At 45.2% G+C, this 17,733-nt stretch overlaps 2 protein-coding genes across 2 annotated transcripts; both read left to right on the forward strand.

Moving 5' to 3' along the window:
• Positions 1 to 1,457: 1,457 nt before the first annotated feature.
• LOC129752006 (uncharacterized) lies at positions 1,458 to 9,052 on the forward strand. Its single transcript, XM_055747798.1, has 8 exons — positions 1,458 to 1,585; positions 1,640 to 1,740; positions 1,799 to 1,869; positions 1,931 to 4,087; positions 4,156 to 8,653; positions 8,708 to 8,808; positions 8,867 to 8,937; positions 8,999 to 9,052. The coding sequence occupies exons 4-5, from the start codon at positions 2,009 to 2,011 to the stop codon at positions 8,413 to 8,415; spliced, it is 6,339 nt and encodes a 2,112-aa protein (XP_055603773.1). The 5' UTR covers positions 1,458 to 1,585; positions 1,640 to 1,740; positions 1,799 to 1,869; positions 1,931 to 2,008; the 3' UTR covers positions 8,416 to 8,653; positions 8,708 to 8,808; positions 8,867 to 8,937; positions 8,999 to 9,052.
• A 5,267-nt stretch (positions 9,053 to 14,319) lies between these two features.
• On the forward strand, positions 14,320 to 16,259 carry LOC129752007 (uncharacterized). Its single transcript, XM_055747799.1, has 6 exons — positions 14,320 to 14,468; positions 14,548 to 15,059; positions 15,104 to 15,174; positions 15,250 to 15,566; positions 15,611 to 15,841; positions 15,968 to 16,259. Exons 1-6 carry the CDS (start codon positions 14,320 to 14,322, stop codon positions 16,257 to 16,259), a joined length of 1,572 nt encoding a protein of 523 aa, XP_055603774.1.
• The last annotated feature ends 1,474 nt before the right edge of the window (positions 16,260 to 17,733 follow it).

The following is a 17,733-nucleotide window of genomic DNA, read 5'->3' on the forward strand; positions in this document are numbered from 1 at the left end:
AACCATCATTTTTCTTTTTTTTTCTCATTTCCATCGTCTATCTTAGCGAACTGCCCCTCTCAGGGGTTGTACCTCCAATCTCACAGTACTGCCCCTCTCAGGAGTTTGTACCTCCCGTCTCATAGTACTGCCCTCTCAAGAGTTTGTACTTAGCATGCCATGGTACTGCCCCTCTCAAGGGTTTGTACTCCTCATCTTATAGTACTGCCCCTCTCAGGGGTTTGTACCTTCTATTTCATGGTACTGCCCCTCTCAGGGGTTTGTACCTCCTATCTCACAGTACTGCCCTCAGGGGTTTGTACTTTGCATTCCATGGTACTGCCCCTCTCAGGGGTTTGTACCTCCCATGTCATTGTACTGCCCCTCTCAGGAGTTTGTACTTAGCACGCCATGGTACTGCCCCTCTCAAGGGTTTGTACCCATTATCTTATAGTACTGCCCCTCTCAGGGGTTTGTACCTCCTATTTCATGGTACTGCCCCTCTCAAGGGTTTGTACCTCCCATTTCACAGTACTGCCCCTCTCAGGGGTTTGTACTTTGCATTCCATGGTACTGCCCCTCTCAGGGGTTTGTACCTCCTATGTCATAGTACTGCCCCTCTCAGGAGTTTGTACCTTCCATCTTAGAGTACTGCCCCTCTCAGGGGTTTTTACTCTAAGGCCCTTGTTTGATAAGGTGTCACCTCAAGGCCTTGATGTCGATAAGAATACATCCTTTCATCGGCGGACAGTTGGGTTTCATCTGTGCAGGAACTAACTCTCACTATCAATCCTCGTCCGGAAATGATAATTCAAAATCAAACTACCAACGAACCATATGTTCCAAAATCATGATTTTTATTCAAACTTTTCGTATACCTCAACAACCAAACAGTCGTTAAAATTCTCACCTGTATTCCGCTTCATCGTGGCCTACGATTTATTTTGGTAATCAACACTTTCAAATAAAATCCATCGCATCACCTATGGAAAATCATTTACAAAAACACATTCCAATCTTAAAGCTCTCCACTCAAAACAAAACTGACAGCGTAGACGAACCGACCGCGCCATTGTCGAGACCGACCGACTTATTCTGCACCTTTTTTCTCACAATTTTCAATTACTATTCGATTCCGCCATTTTTTACTACGACTGCAATTCCTGTCGCACGAAAAACAACGCGATCCATCCCTCACAAAATTAGTCTGTAAACTGATCTAGCTCTTCCCTTCGGTTCCTATCAAATTCTCTTCTTCTAAACTCTACACAATCTTTCTCTCTCTCGAAAACGCTCTTTGAGACCAAAGTTTCTGACTTACTGAACAGTAATGTACTCTCTTAAATACCAGTGTTGCCAATCATTCAGTTATCCATTTTTCTTTTACTATAGCAGATATATTTATTCTCACTTCATTCCCTACAGATACGTCATTCCTTCTCTATTTTGGCGGCACGCGAGTTTGGTAAAATTTTACCGGAACAAATTATAAAAATAGTGTTAACTATAGTTCAAAACTTATTAGTTACTTCAGTGTAGTTCTCTCTCTATACGGTTTTGCTTAAGAATTGTGCGCTGGAAATCGAAGCATCAGTGCTAACAAAAGGTATGCAGTTCACTTTAAATTACATTCGTTTCTAACCTCAAACTTCGGTTCCAGCAACCACGATTCCGTACAACTCAGCAAAGGGCTTAAGTTTAGTCGAGGAATTCCATTATAATTTGATAACCTAGCATGCAAATCTAAGAATTATCACAGAGGTTTGTTTATCCTAGAATTGAAATTGGAATATGTTCTAAATTAAACCTAAAATTACAGCACACACATTGAACCTAACCTAAATTAAAAGACCTTGTTCGGGTGTTAAAAAGTAGCTGTACACTGAAAATGTAAGTTAAAATTATAATTAAAAAACCTAAACATGCAATTAAAACCCAAATGCAATTGCAGCTTGAAGCTGTTTATACTGCTAACGAGATCAGCGTACTTTTTCTTCAAACATCCGGAACAATTTCTTCAAGATTTTCAATGGCCGAATTCACGGAAACCATCCGGACCAGCACTCCAGTGCCAACAACGGAGCAGTTCAACTGCGTCGCCTGCGATAAACCGGACTCCATGTGTGACATGGTGCAGTGCGACACCTGCGATCGGTGGTGGCACCAGCTCTGTGCCGGCGTGACGAATTCGATCGAGAAAGTCCCCTGGAGTTGTCGGGACTGCATTCCGGCTGGCAGCGCGCCTTCTATAAAATCATCACGCGCGCGCCAGGCCTCCCTCAAGTTGCAGCAGCTCGATGTTCAGCGTGCCTTGGAAAGCCAGGCCAGAAAAGTAAAACTCCAGGCGAAATTGGACGATATTGCCGCAGACCAGCAGTATGTACAGGATCGGTACAATCTGCTGCGAGAAAACAACGAAGACGACGATGAAGAAGAAAGTGTTAGGAGCCAAGGCAGTCACAGAGGCAACCGCCTACGAGTGGAAAACTGGCTCAACCAAACACAAGTTCCAAATGTCAGTGCAGCAAAACCGGGCCTGACAAGTGGTCAGCCGCAGCCGCCGATGAGCAGCGCGATCACCGAGCAACAACCGAGGGAAGTCCTCACGAGGATACAGCAGCAAGGTCGAAGCACTGGCGCGTATCCGAAAAACAGCGCAGGAAGAAATCCATCCGCATTTCTCAACCAAAATGTCAAACCTTGGCCAGATAACCAGGAATGGAATTCCTGGTCCGTCATGGGTGTTCATCAGTGGGAATCCGTCCTGCTACAAAAAGGCCGTTTACAAATGGAGGGTCCCAAAACCAAATCGTTTGGTATTCAACAACATTCAACAGGAAGTGCCAACGTAGGTGCTAGGTCGAGTCAGGAGCACCTTGGTCTTGAATATCAGCCGTCGAACCAGCCAAATCCGGTCAGCCGGGCAGCAAAATCCAGACCTACTTTCCCATCACTAGTTCCGTTGGCCCCACCTCTTGCCGCACCAATTCAGCTTGCCTCCCAGGTCGATGCGGGGATTACCACCGGTACCTCAGGACAAATTCCAACTTTTACGAGATCCGGTTGTCATTCAGCCCCTCGGATCACACCAGCAACTAATCCCTCGGATCAATTCGAGCCGGAAACGCCGAGAAGAAACCCGTCGCATCCGTCGACGAATCCAGGGGCACCAACCGACTTCGGGCATCGAGTGCCAAATCAGTCCAGCCATCAACAACGTTTTGCCCAGCAACCGTGGCAGCCGATCAACAACAGACAACAGCCAGAAACAAGTACGGTACCACTTCCACCCTTCAGGAACCACATCAACGAACAAGGTAAGACTGCTCCAATGTATGCCCCAAATGAAAATGAAATGCCTGCCCCTGAATATGACCCCCTCGAGCCTTTAATGAACCAATTAGGCCTTGAGCCAAATGAACGCCCACAATACACCCCATTTATAAATACCTACCAACCATCTCAATCACAACTTGCGGCACGACAATTAATGGCCCGCGATCTCCCCATCTTCGATGGCAATCCCTCTGATTGGCCAATATTTGTGAGTACTTTCACCAACACCACCCTCGCCTGCGGTTACTCTCCCGTGGAAAATCTAAACCGTCTACAACGCTCCTTGAAAGGTGCTGCCTTAGCAGCCGTTCGCAGCAAGCTCATGCTCCCTGATGCTGTTCCGCTCATCATGAAGACTCTTCGCGCCTTCTACGGCCGTCCCGAATCGCTTATCAATTCCCTCTTGGAAAAGATCCGCGTCTTACCAGCTCCAAAGCCCGAGAACCTGGGGTCACTGGCCGACTTTGGAATGGAGGTGCAGAATCTTTGTGACCACATTGAAGCAGCGAATCAACAAGCACATATGAACAATCCCTCTCTCTTATCGGAACTTGTTGAAAAATTACCGGCGTTTGCTGCATATCAGTGGGCAGTCTACAGCAGTGGTTTGGCGAGTGTCAGTCTACGAGAATTTGGTGATTTCATGTCGGATTTGGTCAAGCATGTCGGTAAGGTGACAAAGTATCGTGGGGCGTTAGTGAAGGAAGACAAGCCTAGGGCCAAGCGTGGCGCTCTACACACACATTCAGAAACACCAACTACATCGAAGGAGGTCACTGTTCCGAAAAAGTGTTCGCTTTGTACTCAAAATCATCCTCTCAAAGATTGTCCGAATTTAAGTCATTGGATGTCGATGGTCGTTGGCATACGGTACAAAGGGAAGGTATTTGTCGCAATTGTTTAAACTACCATGGTCGAAGGTCGTGTCGCAGCAACAGTCGGTGTGGAATCGAAGGCTGCACAACTCGTCATCATCCTCTGCTCCATTCAAATCGCTCCTTCCAAAACAAGTCATCCGCATCAACATCCAATAATCGAACAAATCCTACTCCATCAGCTCCGGTGCAGAAAGCACCAGTATCCGGTGAATGTCTAACACAACGTAGCCCAGAACACAAGTTCCTCTTCCGTATACTTCCGATAACAGTTCATGGTGCAGGAAAGTCAATTGATACACATGCCTTTGTTGACGAAGGATCCTCTCTCACACTTGTTGAGCAATCTCTTGTTAAAGAATTAGGTGCGAAGGGAACTCCACGAGTTTTATGTTTGACATGGACAGGCCAAATATCTCGAACTGATAGAGAATCGGAAGTTTTAGACTTGACTATCTCCGGCCAGAACAACATGAAAGTTTGTTTGAAAGATTCACGTACTGTCAAGAACTTATCCCTGAGCAAGCAATCTCTCGATTTTTCGCATCTTTCCGAACAATTTCCGCACCTGAAAGGGCTTCCTGTCGCTTCGTATACCAATATAACTCCTCGTTTGCTCATTGGTTTGAACAATCTCAACTTAACTGTCCCATTGCGCATTAAAGAAGGCCAGCCAGGAGCGCCTACAGCAGCAAAAACAAGGCTTGGTTGGTGCTTGTATGGCGGAGTAGCGGAGAATAGCTCATTATCCATGGTCAACTACCACACCTGTTCATGTACGGCCGACAATTCTTTGCACGATCTAGTTCGGGATTATTTCAGAAGAGAGGACGTAGGTGTATCACCTGCGATACAGATAGAGTCAGATGCTGACACAAGAGCACGACGTATTCTGCAGACAACTACGTCACGATGTGGTGATCGATTTCAAACGGGTCTACTCTGGCGATTCGACGAATTTGAACTTCCGGACAGTCGCCCGATGGCATACAAACGCTGGGAATGCTTGCAACGTAGAATGAACCGTCAGCCTCAGTTGCGACTCAATCTTGAACTGCAGATAAAGAACTACATCGAAAAGGGCTATGCCCACCGTGCAACTGAAGAGGAGCTGATCGATTCCGACCCGAGACGCACTTGGTTTCTTCCGCTTGGAGCGGTCATCAATCCTAAAAAGCCGGAGAAGGTGCGCATGATATGGGACGCTTCCGCCACCGTAGACGGAATTTCTCTGAACACAATGCTATTGAAAGGCCCTGACGAACTCAATCCTCTACCTTGGGTCCTATTTCGCTTCCGGCAATTTCCCGTGGCCATTTCAGCGGATATTGCGGAAATGTTCCACCAGATTAGAATCATCGAAAAAGACAGGCAAGCTCAGCGCTTTCTCTGGAACCCGGATCCACAAGGTCAACCAGAAGTTTACACCATGAACGTAGCTACCTTCGGTTCCACCTGTTCTCCCGCATCTGCGCACTACGTTATGACTCTGAACGCCAAGCAAAACGAAAAACAATATCCCAGGGCAGTAGAGGGAATAGTTAAAAGAACCTACGTTGATGATTACGCAGATAGTTTTGAGAACGAAGAAGAAGCGTCACGAATAGCGGGTGAAGTCAAATTGATTCATGCCAAGGGTGGATTCAACATAAGAGGCTGGATGTCTAACAGTTCTAAGGTCCTCGAAAGCCTCGGAGAAGCCGAAACCTCACAGCCGAAATCGCTAAACTTGGAGAACCCAAGGGGTTATGAACGCATCTTAGGTATGCACTGGACGTCGAAAGAAGATAGCCTGGGGTTCTCGACCATTCTACCTCCAGATATCAACGAATTGCTAGCCACCGGTAACCGTCCGACAAAACGACAACTGCTACGATGCCTTATGAGCTTCTTTGATCCTCTCGGGCTCCTTGCAGCTATCATTCTCCATGGGAAGATTCTCCTCCAAGATGTCTGGAGAGCAGGAACGCAATGGGATGAGCCAATAGACAACAATGCCTTCGAAAAATGGTTACGGTGGACGAAATGTTTCCCGAAGATTGCCGAAATTTCCATTCCTCGCTGTTACTTCCAAGAAGCATCCCGGGAACTTTATCAAGATCTTGAACTCCATATTTTCGTTGACGCAAGCGAAGAAGCTTACGCCGCTGTAGCGTATTTTCGCGTCTCCACTCCTGAAGGATTTATCTGCTCTCTAGTATCCGCTAAAACCAAGGTAGCCCCTTTAAAACACTGGTCCATACCTCGTCTTGAGTTGCAAGCAGCCGTGATAGGAGTTCGATTGAGGAAATTCATCGTAGACGGACATTCACTGAACATTCGACGCACCGTTTTCTGGTCTGACTCAAGCACTGTCCTCGCATGGATTCGTTCGGACCACCGACGTTACACCCAGTTTGTTGCGTGTCGTGTAGGCGAAATACTCTCGAACAGTGAAATCTCCGAATGGCGTTGGGTCCCTTCGAAACTCAACATTGCAGATCATGCTACGAAGTGGTTCAACGAGATTGAGATCCAACATGATTCCGCTTGGTTTAGCGGACCCGAATTCCTGAAAGAGTCCGAAGAAAACTGGCCTCAACCTAGATCGTCTACGACTACTACTGAAGAACTCAAGATACCCTGTCTCGTCCATCAACTTTCTGAAACTCAAACAACTGTCGACTTCACCAGATTTTCTAAATGGGAGAGAGTCTTAAGAACCACTGCTTATGTGAACCGTTACATTGCCCTCAAGACAAACCGTGTGAAAATTTTTCCAGAACATCTTGGTCAGCAGGAACTCCGTGATGCCGAAAATTCACTGTTCGGGAATGCCCAATGGTGTTCATATCCTGCCGAAATGAGCGTTGCGGTTCACAATCGAGGAAAATCGACAGAACAACGAAATGATCTACCAAAACAAAGCATTCTTCGCCAAATGTCACCGTACTTGGATGAAAACGGCGTTCTTCGTGTCGACAGCCGTATCGGTGCAGCAAAACGTGTGTCAACGTGCACTAAGTATCCAGTGATTCTTCCTCAATACCATCGACTAACCGACTTGATCATAGACTTCTACCATCGAAAATACATCCACTGCAACTTCGAAACCGTCGTCAATGAGTTGCGCCAGCGATTCTACATTCCCCGTATTCGACAAACAGTGAAGCGTGTCCTTCGACAATGCCAGTGGTGTAAAATCTATAAATCCAAACCCCAGGTTCCTCGGATGGCACCTTTACCGGAAGCAAGACTTGCCGCATATACTCGTCCCTTCAGTTACACTGGTCTGGACCTATTTGGACCAATATTAGTGAAGTCCGGGAGACAAGCGCTGAAAAGATGGGTCGCCCTCTTCACGTGCTTGACCATCAGAGCTGTGCACGTAGAGGTCGTTTACAGTTTGAGCACCGAGTCGTGCATTATGAGCATTCGTCGTTTCATCGGAAGGCGAGGAGCTCCAATCGAGATCCATTCAGACAACGGGACGAATTTCCGGGGCGCTGACAATATCCTGCAACAACAAGTCCGGCAGTTCCACGAGAACATGGCAACCACGTTCACCAACGTGGATACGAAATGGGTATTTATTCCACCAGGCACTCCTCACATGGGCGGTTCGTGGGAGCGCCTGGTACGCTCTGTGAAAACAGCGCTAGAGGGGAGCATGATTCCGGGAAGAAAGTTGGACGACGAGGCCTTCTACACACTGCTGGTAGACGCTGAAGGAATCGTCAACAGTCGACCGTTGACCTACTTACCCATCGAGTCAGAAGAAGCAGAAGCACTAACTCCCAACCATTTCTTGTTGGGAAGCAGCAATGGTGTCAAACAACCGGAGTCGGGACCGATCAGCGAAGCCAATGGGTTGAGAAACGCGTGGAGCCAGATAAATCTACAACTTGATCGCTTTTGGAGTCGTTGGGTGCGCGAATACCTCCCGACCATGACGCAACGGTCTAAATGGTTCGGTGAGACGAAACCGGTTCGTTTGGGAGACTTGGTTGTTGTGGTAAATGAAGCAAGGAGAAATGGCTGGGCTCGAGGGCGGGTGTTGGAACTGGTTCCTGGGTCAGATGGGCGTATTAGAAGGGCAGTCGTGCAGACAAACAAGGGAATCACTCGTCAACCTGTGGCAAAGCTAGCGGTCTTAGAGGTCGCACAAGGAGGAAACCCTGGATCTAACACTTCAGATACCAGTGTTACGGGAGGGGGGATGTTGGAAACTGGCACCCCTGCCTAAGCACTTTCCGACAAGCCGCTGACAATTGCAGTTCAGTGGCTGATCATCGTTTGGAGGATACGTCATTCCTTCTCTATTTTGGCGGCACGCGAGTTTGGTAAAATTTTACCGGAACAAATTATAAAAATAGTGTTAACTATAGTTCAAAACTTATTAGTTAGTTCAGTGTAGCTCTCTCTCTATACGGTTTTGCTTAAGAATTGTGCGCTGGAAATCGAAGCATCAGTGCTAACAAAAGGTATGCAGTTCACTTTAAATTACATTCGTTTCTAACCTCAAACTTCGGTTCCAGCAACCACGATTCCGTACAACTCAGCAAAGGGCTTAAGTTTAGTCGAGGAATTCCATTATAATTTGATAACCTAGCATGCAAATCTAAGAATTATCACAGAGGTTTGTTTATCCTAGAATTGAAATTGGAATATGTTCTAAATTAAACCTAAAATTACAGCACACACATTGAACCTAACCTAAATTAAAAGACCTTGTTCGGGTGTTAAAAAGTAGCTGTACACTGAAAATGTAAGTTAAAATTATAATTAAAAAACCTAAACATGCAATTAAAACCCAAATGCAATTGCAGCTTGAAGCTGTTTATACTGCTAACGAGATCAGCGTACTTTTTCTTCAAACATCCGGAACATCTATCATCTCCATCATTTTTGTCATTTTTGTCATTTTTGTCATTTATGTCATTTTTGTCATTTTTGTCATTTTTGTCATTTTTGTCATTTTTGTCATTTTTGTCATTTTTGTCATTTTTGTCATTTTTGTCAATTTTGCCAATTTGTCATTTTTGTCATTTTTGTCATTTTTGTCATTTTTGTCATTTTTGTCATTTTTGTCATTTTTGTCATTTTTGTCATTTTTGTCATTTTTGTCATTTTTGTCATTTTTGTCATTTTTGTCATTTTTGTCATTTTTGTCATTTTTGTCATTTTTGTCATTTTTGTCATTTTTGTCATTTTTGTCATTTTTGTCATTTTTGTCATTTTTGTCATTTTTGTCATTTTTGTCATTTTTGTCATTTTTGTCATTTTTGTCATTTTTGTCATTTTTGTCATTTTTGTCATTTTTGTCATTTTTGTCATTTTTGTCATTTTTGTCATTTTTGTCATTTTTGTCATTTTTGTCATTTTTGTAATTTTTGTAATTTTTGTAATTTTTGTAATTTTTGTAATTTTTGTAATTTTTGTAATTTTTGTAATTTTTGTAATTTTTGTAATTTTTGTCATTTTTGTCATTTTTGTCATTTTTGTCATTTTTGTTATTTTTGTCATTTTTGTCATTTTTGTCATTTTTGTCATTTTTGTCATTTTTGTCATTTTTGTAATTTTTGTCATTTTTGTCATTTTTGTCATTTTTGTCATTTTTGTCATTTTTGTCATTTTTGTCATTTTTGTCATTTTTGTCATTTTTGTCATTTTTGTCATTTTTGTCATTTTTGTCATTTTTGTCATTTTTGTCATTTTTGTCATTTTTGTCATTTTTGTCATTTTTGTCATTTTTGTCATTTTTGTCATTTTTGTCATTTTTGTCATTTTTGTCATTTTTGTCATTTTTGTCATTTTTGTCATTTTTGTCATTTTTGTCATTTTTGTCATTTTTGTCATTTTTGTCATTTTTGTCATTTTTGTCATTTTTGTCATTTTTGTCATTTTTGTCATTTTTGTCATTTTTGTCATTTTTGTCATTTTTGTCATTTTTGTTATTTTTGTCATTTTTGTTAGGAAATTTCCATTTAAGTTTCTGTCACCTTCGCTTGCTGAAAAAAACGCCTAAATTTAGTCTATGAATTTATGTCGGTTATTTTCCCGTTAATATAATTCAATATTGGACGCATTCGGGTAGGCATACTAAATTACTAAATCTCAAACTACTGCGGAGACTTTTTAATGCAGCAAAAGTTAAAAATCGCTTAGTTGAAACCAATATTTCCTAGTCAAATCGATTTAGAAAAAATCACGTTCAGTTTTTCGAGTTATTGAGACGCTCAACTATCTGTCACTAATAACAAGATAAACGTAGATACTGTCTCTCTAGCTGTTTCCAACTAATTTTCTCATGAAACGACTGAACGAGTGAGTCAACGTTAGCATACACATGTTCCCATCAGATGTCATTTTCAGGTAGTTCGAACTCGTAAACAGTTGATAATATCATTTGCTCTAATCAACCTTCGTCTAGTGGCGTTTAGTTCTAAATTTTTCCAGTATCATCACAAAAATGATAACTAAAATTTTGTGTTTAATTTTAGCAACTATTTTGCTGTGTGGTTACGTTTCAGCGGTATTTCCGTTATAGTGTTGTATTTTTTTTAGTTCTTCTAAGAAAGATTTTTTTTCAGCATGGCAATGATTCACCTCCCAAAACAACGGAAGGTTGGTTCATGTTACCAGGCAGATCATCGAGGAGTGATTTCGACCGGAATGTCCGCCGTAATAGTTGTGGGAAAGTTGGAACGTGCGGTTCGGTTTGCTGTAAGTCGGGATCGTTTCCAGGACTCTGAGAATATAAACTTCGAAATGTTGATTGGTATTTGATGCTACACTTCCTCATTCGGTGAAAACAATAAATTTGCACCGGGGGCAAACTGGGCACCTCTCTTCTCTAAGGATAACGTATTTTCTCAGTTCAATTTTCACAAGCTACAGTTTTGTAGTTCCTATAATATTAATTTTTCAGCAAAAAAGAAATCTCCTTATCATCTTTACAGAAATATTTAAAAAAAAATGGCGTGGTTAAATTCCAACATTCGCACGGTTCATAACGAATGCTTTAGTCATAAGATTTCGGTTCAGCCTCTCTAGGTTACTATCGACCTTATTTATGCATGTAACGAGTGAGTCAATGCTGGCATTCGTTCTCAGCGTATTTAAATGTCATTTCTCGGTAGTCCGACTTTGTAGATAGGTGACTCGATAATTTGCCCTCAATAATCAAGACTTGATAGGTTATAAAAAATAATTTCGAAATAATAACGAAATGAAAACTAAATTGGTGTTCCTTAGTGTGTTGGCAATCATCCTGCTGTGCAGTTTTGTTCAAGCGGTAGTATTATTCTCTTTAAAAATTTCAATTGATTCTACTATATCTACACGTTTCTTGTTTGCAGGGTAACGTCAATAAAGTACATCATTTTTGGGACTGGGAAACGGGTACTGGAGACGATCCCAAATCTCTCGGTAAAAACTGTGGGAAAGTCGGGCAATGTGGTCCACTATGTTGTAAGAAGGCGTAGTTTTCCGTTGGCGTTTAGTTGATGCGAGTAGTGTTTATCCACGGAAAATAATGTGAAACTGGCTCAAATATTTCAAATATATTATCTATTCTTTAAAGTCTTATGATTTATAACTCACTCAAGAAATAAAAAATGCTTCTTCAGGTTCTTCGGTAGGTATTAAGAAACTTCCTTTAAAGCCAGAACACCGTGGATATTATAGGTGTTCATCTCTGGAGCCACCACTGATATTTTTTGAGCGTACACTTTTCGTAAGCTGCTCAACAGAACGTTTTCCGTCCCTCGATCTTCAATGAGCCATCAATTACGGCTTAGGCCTCCAGACAATGTAACCTATGGTTGAGTCACTACCCAGCACTGTTAAGACTCCCCCAATTCTTGCCTCAGGGTCGGCTTTTCGAATTCAAAGAACTACAAGGAAACGCTAAATGAATAACTTTCGAGCTTTGCTCGCCCACTTTATTCCCCTTCCTCAAAGGTACAAAAGGCACTTGTCGACGGATCCGCAATACAATATACAATGGCACAATCTTTCCTACCTCACGCGTCTGCTCTCGGGCCCCTCTTCTCGCGTACACCTCCTCCTCGTTAGGAACCGGAAATATCACGACCTCCTAGTTGCGCGGCGAAACTACCGAATTGCTAGGGTGGGTTCGGTTAGCCAAGAGTAGTTCGCGGCCTGCTATCGCAATTCCGGGACTTGATGAGTTACAGCGGAGTCACACGGCGCTGATGGGTGGTATGCGGCACGTCGATAACTTCGTGGTGGTAAGTCACGACGCCCTCAAGCAGGAGTCAGCGGGCCGTCCACGTTCTGGATGGGCGCGGCGTTCAGGTGAGCTGCCTCGGGAACCAATACCGGAAATCAAGGGTAAATTACGGGGTCCTGGTAGATCCCTTCCACAAACAAACGAGCTTGTTGTTCTCTGTCCCGTAGTTGTCCGTAGTTTGCGTCGGGCTTCTTTCACGGGTTTGGCACTATTTTCCAATGCGGAACGAATCGTACTCGGCCGATTTGGCTTGCCGTAGTACGCGCTCAGAGATACAACTTCATAATCACCATTTTGTTTAAGGTCGATGACGTTCCGTACCCAGCCGTTAACCCTTCTTGCCCCTCTGTCCCTTTCTCCGGTTTCCCCTCAGCAACTCAGCCTCCATGATCTGCTGACGTGTTCAACCCTGACTCCTCATGCGTGACAGGTGCTGCCATCTGGTGCTGTGTGCCAATATCGTTGTGCGCATATGTTGATTGGCTGCGTTCGAGGCTTTTTCGGGTTCAAAGGCAGGTCCGCTCCACTCTACACTTAATCACTAGCACTTCCTCGACATTTACATTTACGCGACGAATCTTGACAATCTTGGCTAGAAACTTTCCCTTGGTTACAACAACCAAGGAGGACAGTGAGGACTATCTGGCCTACTCGTGCTGGGTGAACAAGTTCTGACTTCAAACTATCAGAACTCACCGGAGACCAGTTGAAAGTTCTGACGTTTGTTTGCGGCCTCAAATTCAAACAAGACGCCGAAATCAGGATGCGGCTCATCAATAAACTAAATGAATCAGCGGACCTCACACTCCAGCAAGTAGTTGAGCAGTGCAACAACCTCGTCAACCTCAAGATGGACAAATGGAAAATCCGTCAGCTGTCAACTACGCTGCTCACAACCAGAGGCCCCGGCGTCTTTCAACCAGCAGCAGCACCTCCCACGATCAGCCTGAAACACCCTGCTTGTCCTTTGGGGGAATGCACTTCAGCAAAGATTGCCGATTCTGCGATCACAAGTTCCATGACTGCGGCAAGCATTTTGTCGAGAGGGGTACTGCGTTTGTTTTGCAACAAAATAATCATCAAGCGTCCCGAGCAAGCAACAGTTGGACACTGGGTCGGACATCTCCATAATTTTGCACCAATCTTGGGTCAAACTGGGCCGTCCGAAGGTTCACCCAATTTCATGCAGCATCACCCTCCAGAGCACCACCAGAGAGGGTAATTGTTTTGTATCAGCTCCTAACGTGCGTTCCAACATTCTAGGTATCGACTTGATGGACCGATTCGGCTTGTGGAACCAGCCGATCACATCGTTCTGCAACCAAATTTACAGTCAGCCCACTCAAGACGTTACCGAACTCCGGGCCCGTTTCCCCGACGTGTTCACCATTGTTCATTGAGAAAATCGACTTTTCCGACTGGGCAGCCCCGATAGTCGTCGTACGGAAGCCAAACGGAACGGTCCGTATATACGCGGATTACTCCACCGGACTGAACGCTGCGCTAGAGCCAAATTGTTACCCGCTGCCTCTGCCCGTGGACATTTTCACGAAAATTGCCAACTTTCGGTATTCAGCCACATCGACCTTTCTGACGCCTACCTCCAGGTGCCGGTCGACGCAGCAAGCCAACTACTCCTTACCATCAACACCCACAAGGGTCTCTACCAGTTCACCAGATTGTCACTCGGCGTCAAATCCGTTCCGGGGGCATTCCAGCAGTTGATGGACGCCATGCTCGCCGGTCTCGGCTGCACCACTGGTTATCTGGATGACATCCTGGTAGGGGGACGAACTCAAGAAGAGCATCGCCCTGCAACCAGAACCTGCAACTTGTGCTAACTCGCCTGCAGAAATTCGGGTTCACTGTCCGGATTGAAAAATGCAGCTTAACATGCGCCAAGTGAAATACTTGGGCCAAATCCTCGATGGTGATGATATCCGACCAGACCCGGAGAAGGTGGCCTCCATTGCCAATGTGCAACCTCCACACGACGTTCCGACGCTCCGGTCTTATCTGGGTGCCATAAATTATTATGGCAAGTACGTGAAGGAGATGCGAACTCTTCGTCAGCCGATGGATCAGCTGCTCAAAGCGGGCACCAAATTCTGTCTCATGTAGCCTTAATCAAGCCGAAAGCAACTACAGTCAAGTCGAGAAGGAGGACTTGGTGCTGGTGTTCGGCGTTACGCGGTTTCATCGGATGCTGTTCGGTCGTCATTTCATCCTCGAGACCGACCACAAACCGCTCCTGCAGATATTCGGCTCGAAAAAGCGTATTCCCATCTACACCGCTCACAGGCTTCAGCGGTGGGCCCTTACTCTTTTTCTTTACGATTTCGAGATTCGGTACATCTCTACAGATAGCTGCGGTCACGCTGACGTACTTTCCAGGCTCATCAACAGTCACGTGCGACCAGAAGTAGAGCACCTAATCGCCAGTGTAGAGCTAGAAAAAAGCGTTCGCACCGTGGTCGACGAGTCAGTTCAAGCTTTCCCGCACTCCTTCAACGTAGTTCAAAGCGAGACCAAAAGCGACACCAGTTTGCAGCAAGTGATTCGCTTTGTCAACAAAGGCTGGCCGACCAAGAAAACCAGTATCACCGATCCCGGAATTCTACAATTATTCCAACGTTGTTCCAACGATTTATGGTGAAAGATTGTTCATCCCGCCAAGGTTCCGGAAGTGCGTCCTCTAACAACTCCACAAAGGGCACCCCGGAGTTGAACGAATGCGCTCTTTGGCTCGTCGGTATGTATATTGGCTCAATGTCGACGACGAAGTAGCGAACCTTGTCCGTTCATCCAACGAATGACCGACAGGAAGACTACCATGGAATTCTGGCCAACACCGGAGAACATCTGGATTACGCCGGTCCGCTGGATGGAAACTACTTTCTCATTCTGGTGGTTTCATACACAAATTGGCCGGAAGTAGTACGGACCAAGGACATCACCACCGCAGCCACCTTGCGAATCCATCGTGGAATCTTCGCGAGATACGGTCAACCGGAAACGCTCGTTACAAACAACGGGACGCAGCTCACCAGCGACCGGTTCGAATCGTACTGCGACACAAACGGCATTCTTCACCTCAAGACAGCACCATTCCATACGCAATCCATTGGATTAGCAGAGAGGTTTGTCGACACTTTTAAACGGTCGCTCAAAAAAATCACCGCAGGGGGGGAACCCTCGACGAAGCCATCGACACCTTTCTGCTGTGCTACAGGACCACACCGTGTCGCAGCGCTCCTGGTGGGAAATCTCCTGCCGAAATTATGTACAACCGGAATATCTGTACGTCCCTGGAACTACTTCGCCAGCTTACGCCGTGTCACAAATTACCAAGTACCGACCTGGAAGAACAATTCAATCGCAAACACGGCGCGAAAGCTCGCATCTACGATCCTCTGTAAGCGTCAGATAACACTTCCATCGAGGTTGTAGTGATTTGTCGTGGGTAATTGTAGTTTTTTAAATATCGCAGGGAGGGAAAATGATGGGTGATGGTTTTCCCCGAATAATGTAGTCTTCAAAGCCGACGACAGCGCCACAAGCCACCAGTATGCAGCCACGAAGCTTCAGCACCTGACAACCAGAGGACCATCTATGGTAACCCGCGCTGCTTGGTAACCATCCCGATCGGTAGCGACGCCCGACGAGTTCACGAAGGCGAACGATCGTGTCCGCCACAATGGGAGAGCAACGACCTATACTCGCGGTTCAAGGCCGGGCAAAGGCGGCTTCCTGGTGCTGGCTCACTTCGATTAGTACTACGAAACTGTGAAGTACAAAGTGCACGACACATCCAGCACACATCCAGCATCTAAGTGATAAAAGCCAGACACCAGGTAAGCCAGGAGACGCCGAACCGCCATTTTGTTCCTTTCCGGAACACTAACGCCTGATTCATCAACAGGACCCCTAAGTTTTGGCCAAATAAACCATTTGGCGGGACAGAAGCCAACTTTTGTCCCTGATCCCTGGTCCCTGAATCAGCCTTGGTTTGGTCACGATTGCCCGAGATAGCCGTTACCATCCGGGTGATCATTGGTTGAAGGTTGTGGTCGATTCCGAACAACAACACTCGGATCGACCAATCAAGCTCTCCAACCAGCTCCTTCGTCCTCGTAGCCGAGTTTCCCGGAAAGAACATCCCGGTTTCCGGTAGGAATTGGACCGACAAAGCAGTTGGTCAGCAGCAGAGGCGTCGCCCTCGTCGAAGCTCCGCCATCTTCAAAACCCGACAACCAGGGCTTGGCCCTAAAAGGTACTGTAACCATTCGGTAATTACCAGTTTGCGCATATACAGCAGAATTGTTTAGTTAACAATTGATGTGGCATTGAAAATAAAGTTTAAGAAGTGCATAATTGGGGTTTTCCTGATCTTAGAGTTCGAACTTCCTGCGATTTCTTTTGGTAAGCGAACCGCCCTGAGGCCTAATAAAGGGAGTCCCTGTAACGCCGGTGGGGTGGTAGGTTTTAAACTTACACCTCAAGATCTCGTCTGGGCTAAGGTCTACGCCTTCAACAAATGGACCCGGCAGCCTGGAATGGTCATAAATAGAGCGCATCGGTCGAGTGATGTATAACATCTGGCTACCATCGAAACTGAACCCTTTCCGATCCCACTGCAACCAACTGCGGTCTCGGTACGAAGCTGAAAAGGAAGCAAATTTGGAGGAGTACTGGAAACAGTTGTCTATTCTCCTGGACAGTTGGGGTCTACGTCCTACACCTGAGCCGGAAGTCGAACTGCCGGCCAAATTCCAAGAAATGCTACAACCATAAAATGATCGTCGACGACAACGAACTTCCCTTAGGAACTCCAGGATACGAAGCCAGCCAGCGAGGTACGATCCGTACCATCTTTATTAAAACGGGGGAGGTGTTGGGAGGACAACTCAACAACCGTCACATGACGGCACAATTTACCGGTGGGTCTTTACAGCTGATGGCTGTCAGCCTGACAGATGCCGCCTGATCGTGTGTCGTCATCAGTTATCATCGTGATTCAGCAGATCTTGAGTTCCATTCTAAAAGTAATTTCGACAAGCAGCTCGTGCATTAAAAATTTTATATATACATATGTAGTTATCGTGTAAATACAAAGTTTTATGTACACTACTCGCGAGCTGCTCATTCCCCAAACCACATATCGCAACACACACTACCAGGATTTTCACCGAATGTATCCGGACCAGGCAAATCCGGGCAATTTTATCTAAAACCCTGGAAAAATTCAGCCATTTGATTTTAAAATTTTAAACCCAAAATCAGGGTAAGACCCCCGCAAAGTGAATC

The sequence above is a fragment of the Uranotaenia lowii genome, chromosome 3 (genome assembly GCF_029784155.1).
Source record: "Uranotaenia lowii strain MFRU-FL chromosome 3, ASM2978415v1, whole genome shotgun sequence".
Classification (NCBI taxonomy): Eukaryota; Metazoa; Arthropoda; class Insecta; order Diptera; family Culicidae; genus Uranotaenia; species Uranotaenia lowii.

What these genes read in the sequence shown, in the direction of transcription:
- LOC129752006 (XM_055747798.1), top strand. Translation starts at nt 2,009, where the DNA reads ATGGCCGAATTCACGGAAACCATCCGGACCAGCACTCCAGTGCCAACA. An exon ending in CACCAACTACATCGAAGGAG is followed by an intron (nt 4,088 to 4,155) that starts GTCACTGTTCCG and finishes TCCGAATTTAAG; the next exon opens with TCATTGGATGTCGATGGTCG.
- LOC129752007 (XM_055747799.1), top strand. Translation starts at nt 14,320, where the DNA reads ATGCGCCAAGTGAAATACTTGGGCCAAATCCTCGATGGTGATGATATC. An exon ending in AATTCTACAATTATTCCAAC is followed by an intron (nt 15,060 to 15,103) that starts GTTGTTCCAACG and finishes CATCCCGCCAAG; the next exon opens with GTTCCGGAAGTGCGTCCTCT. An exon ending in ACGAATGCGCTCTTTGGCTC is followed by an intron (nt 15,175 to 15,249) that starts GTCGGTATGTAT and finishes AATGACCGACAG; the next exon opens with GAAGACTACCATGGAATTCT.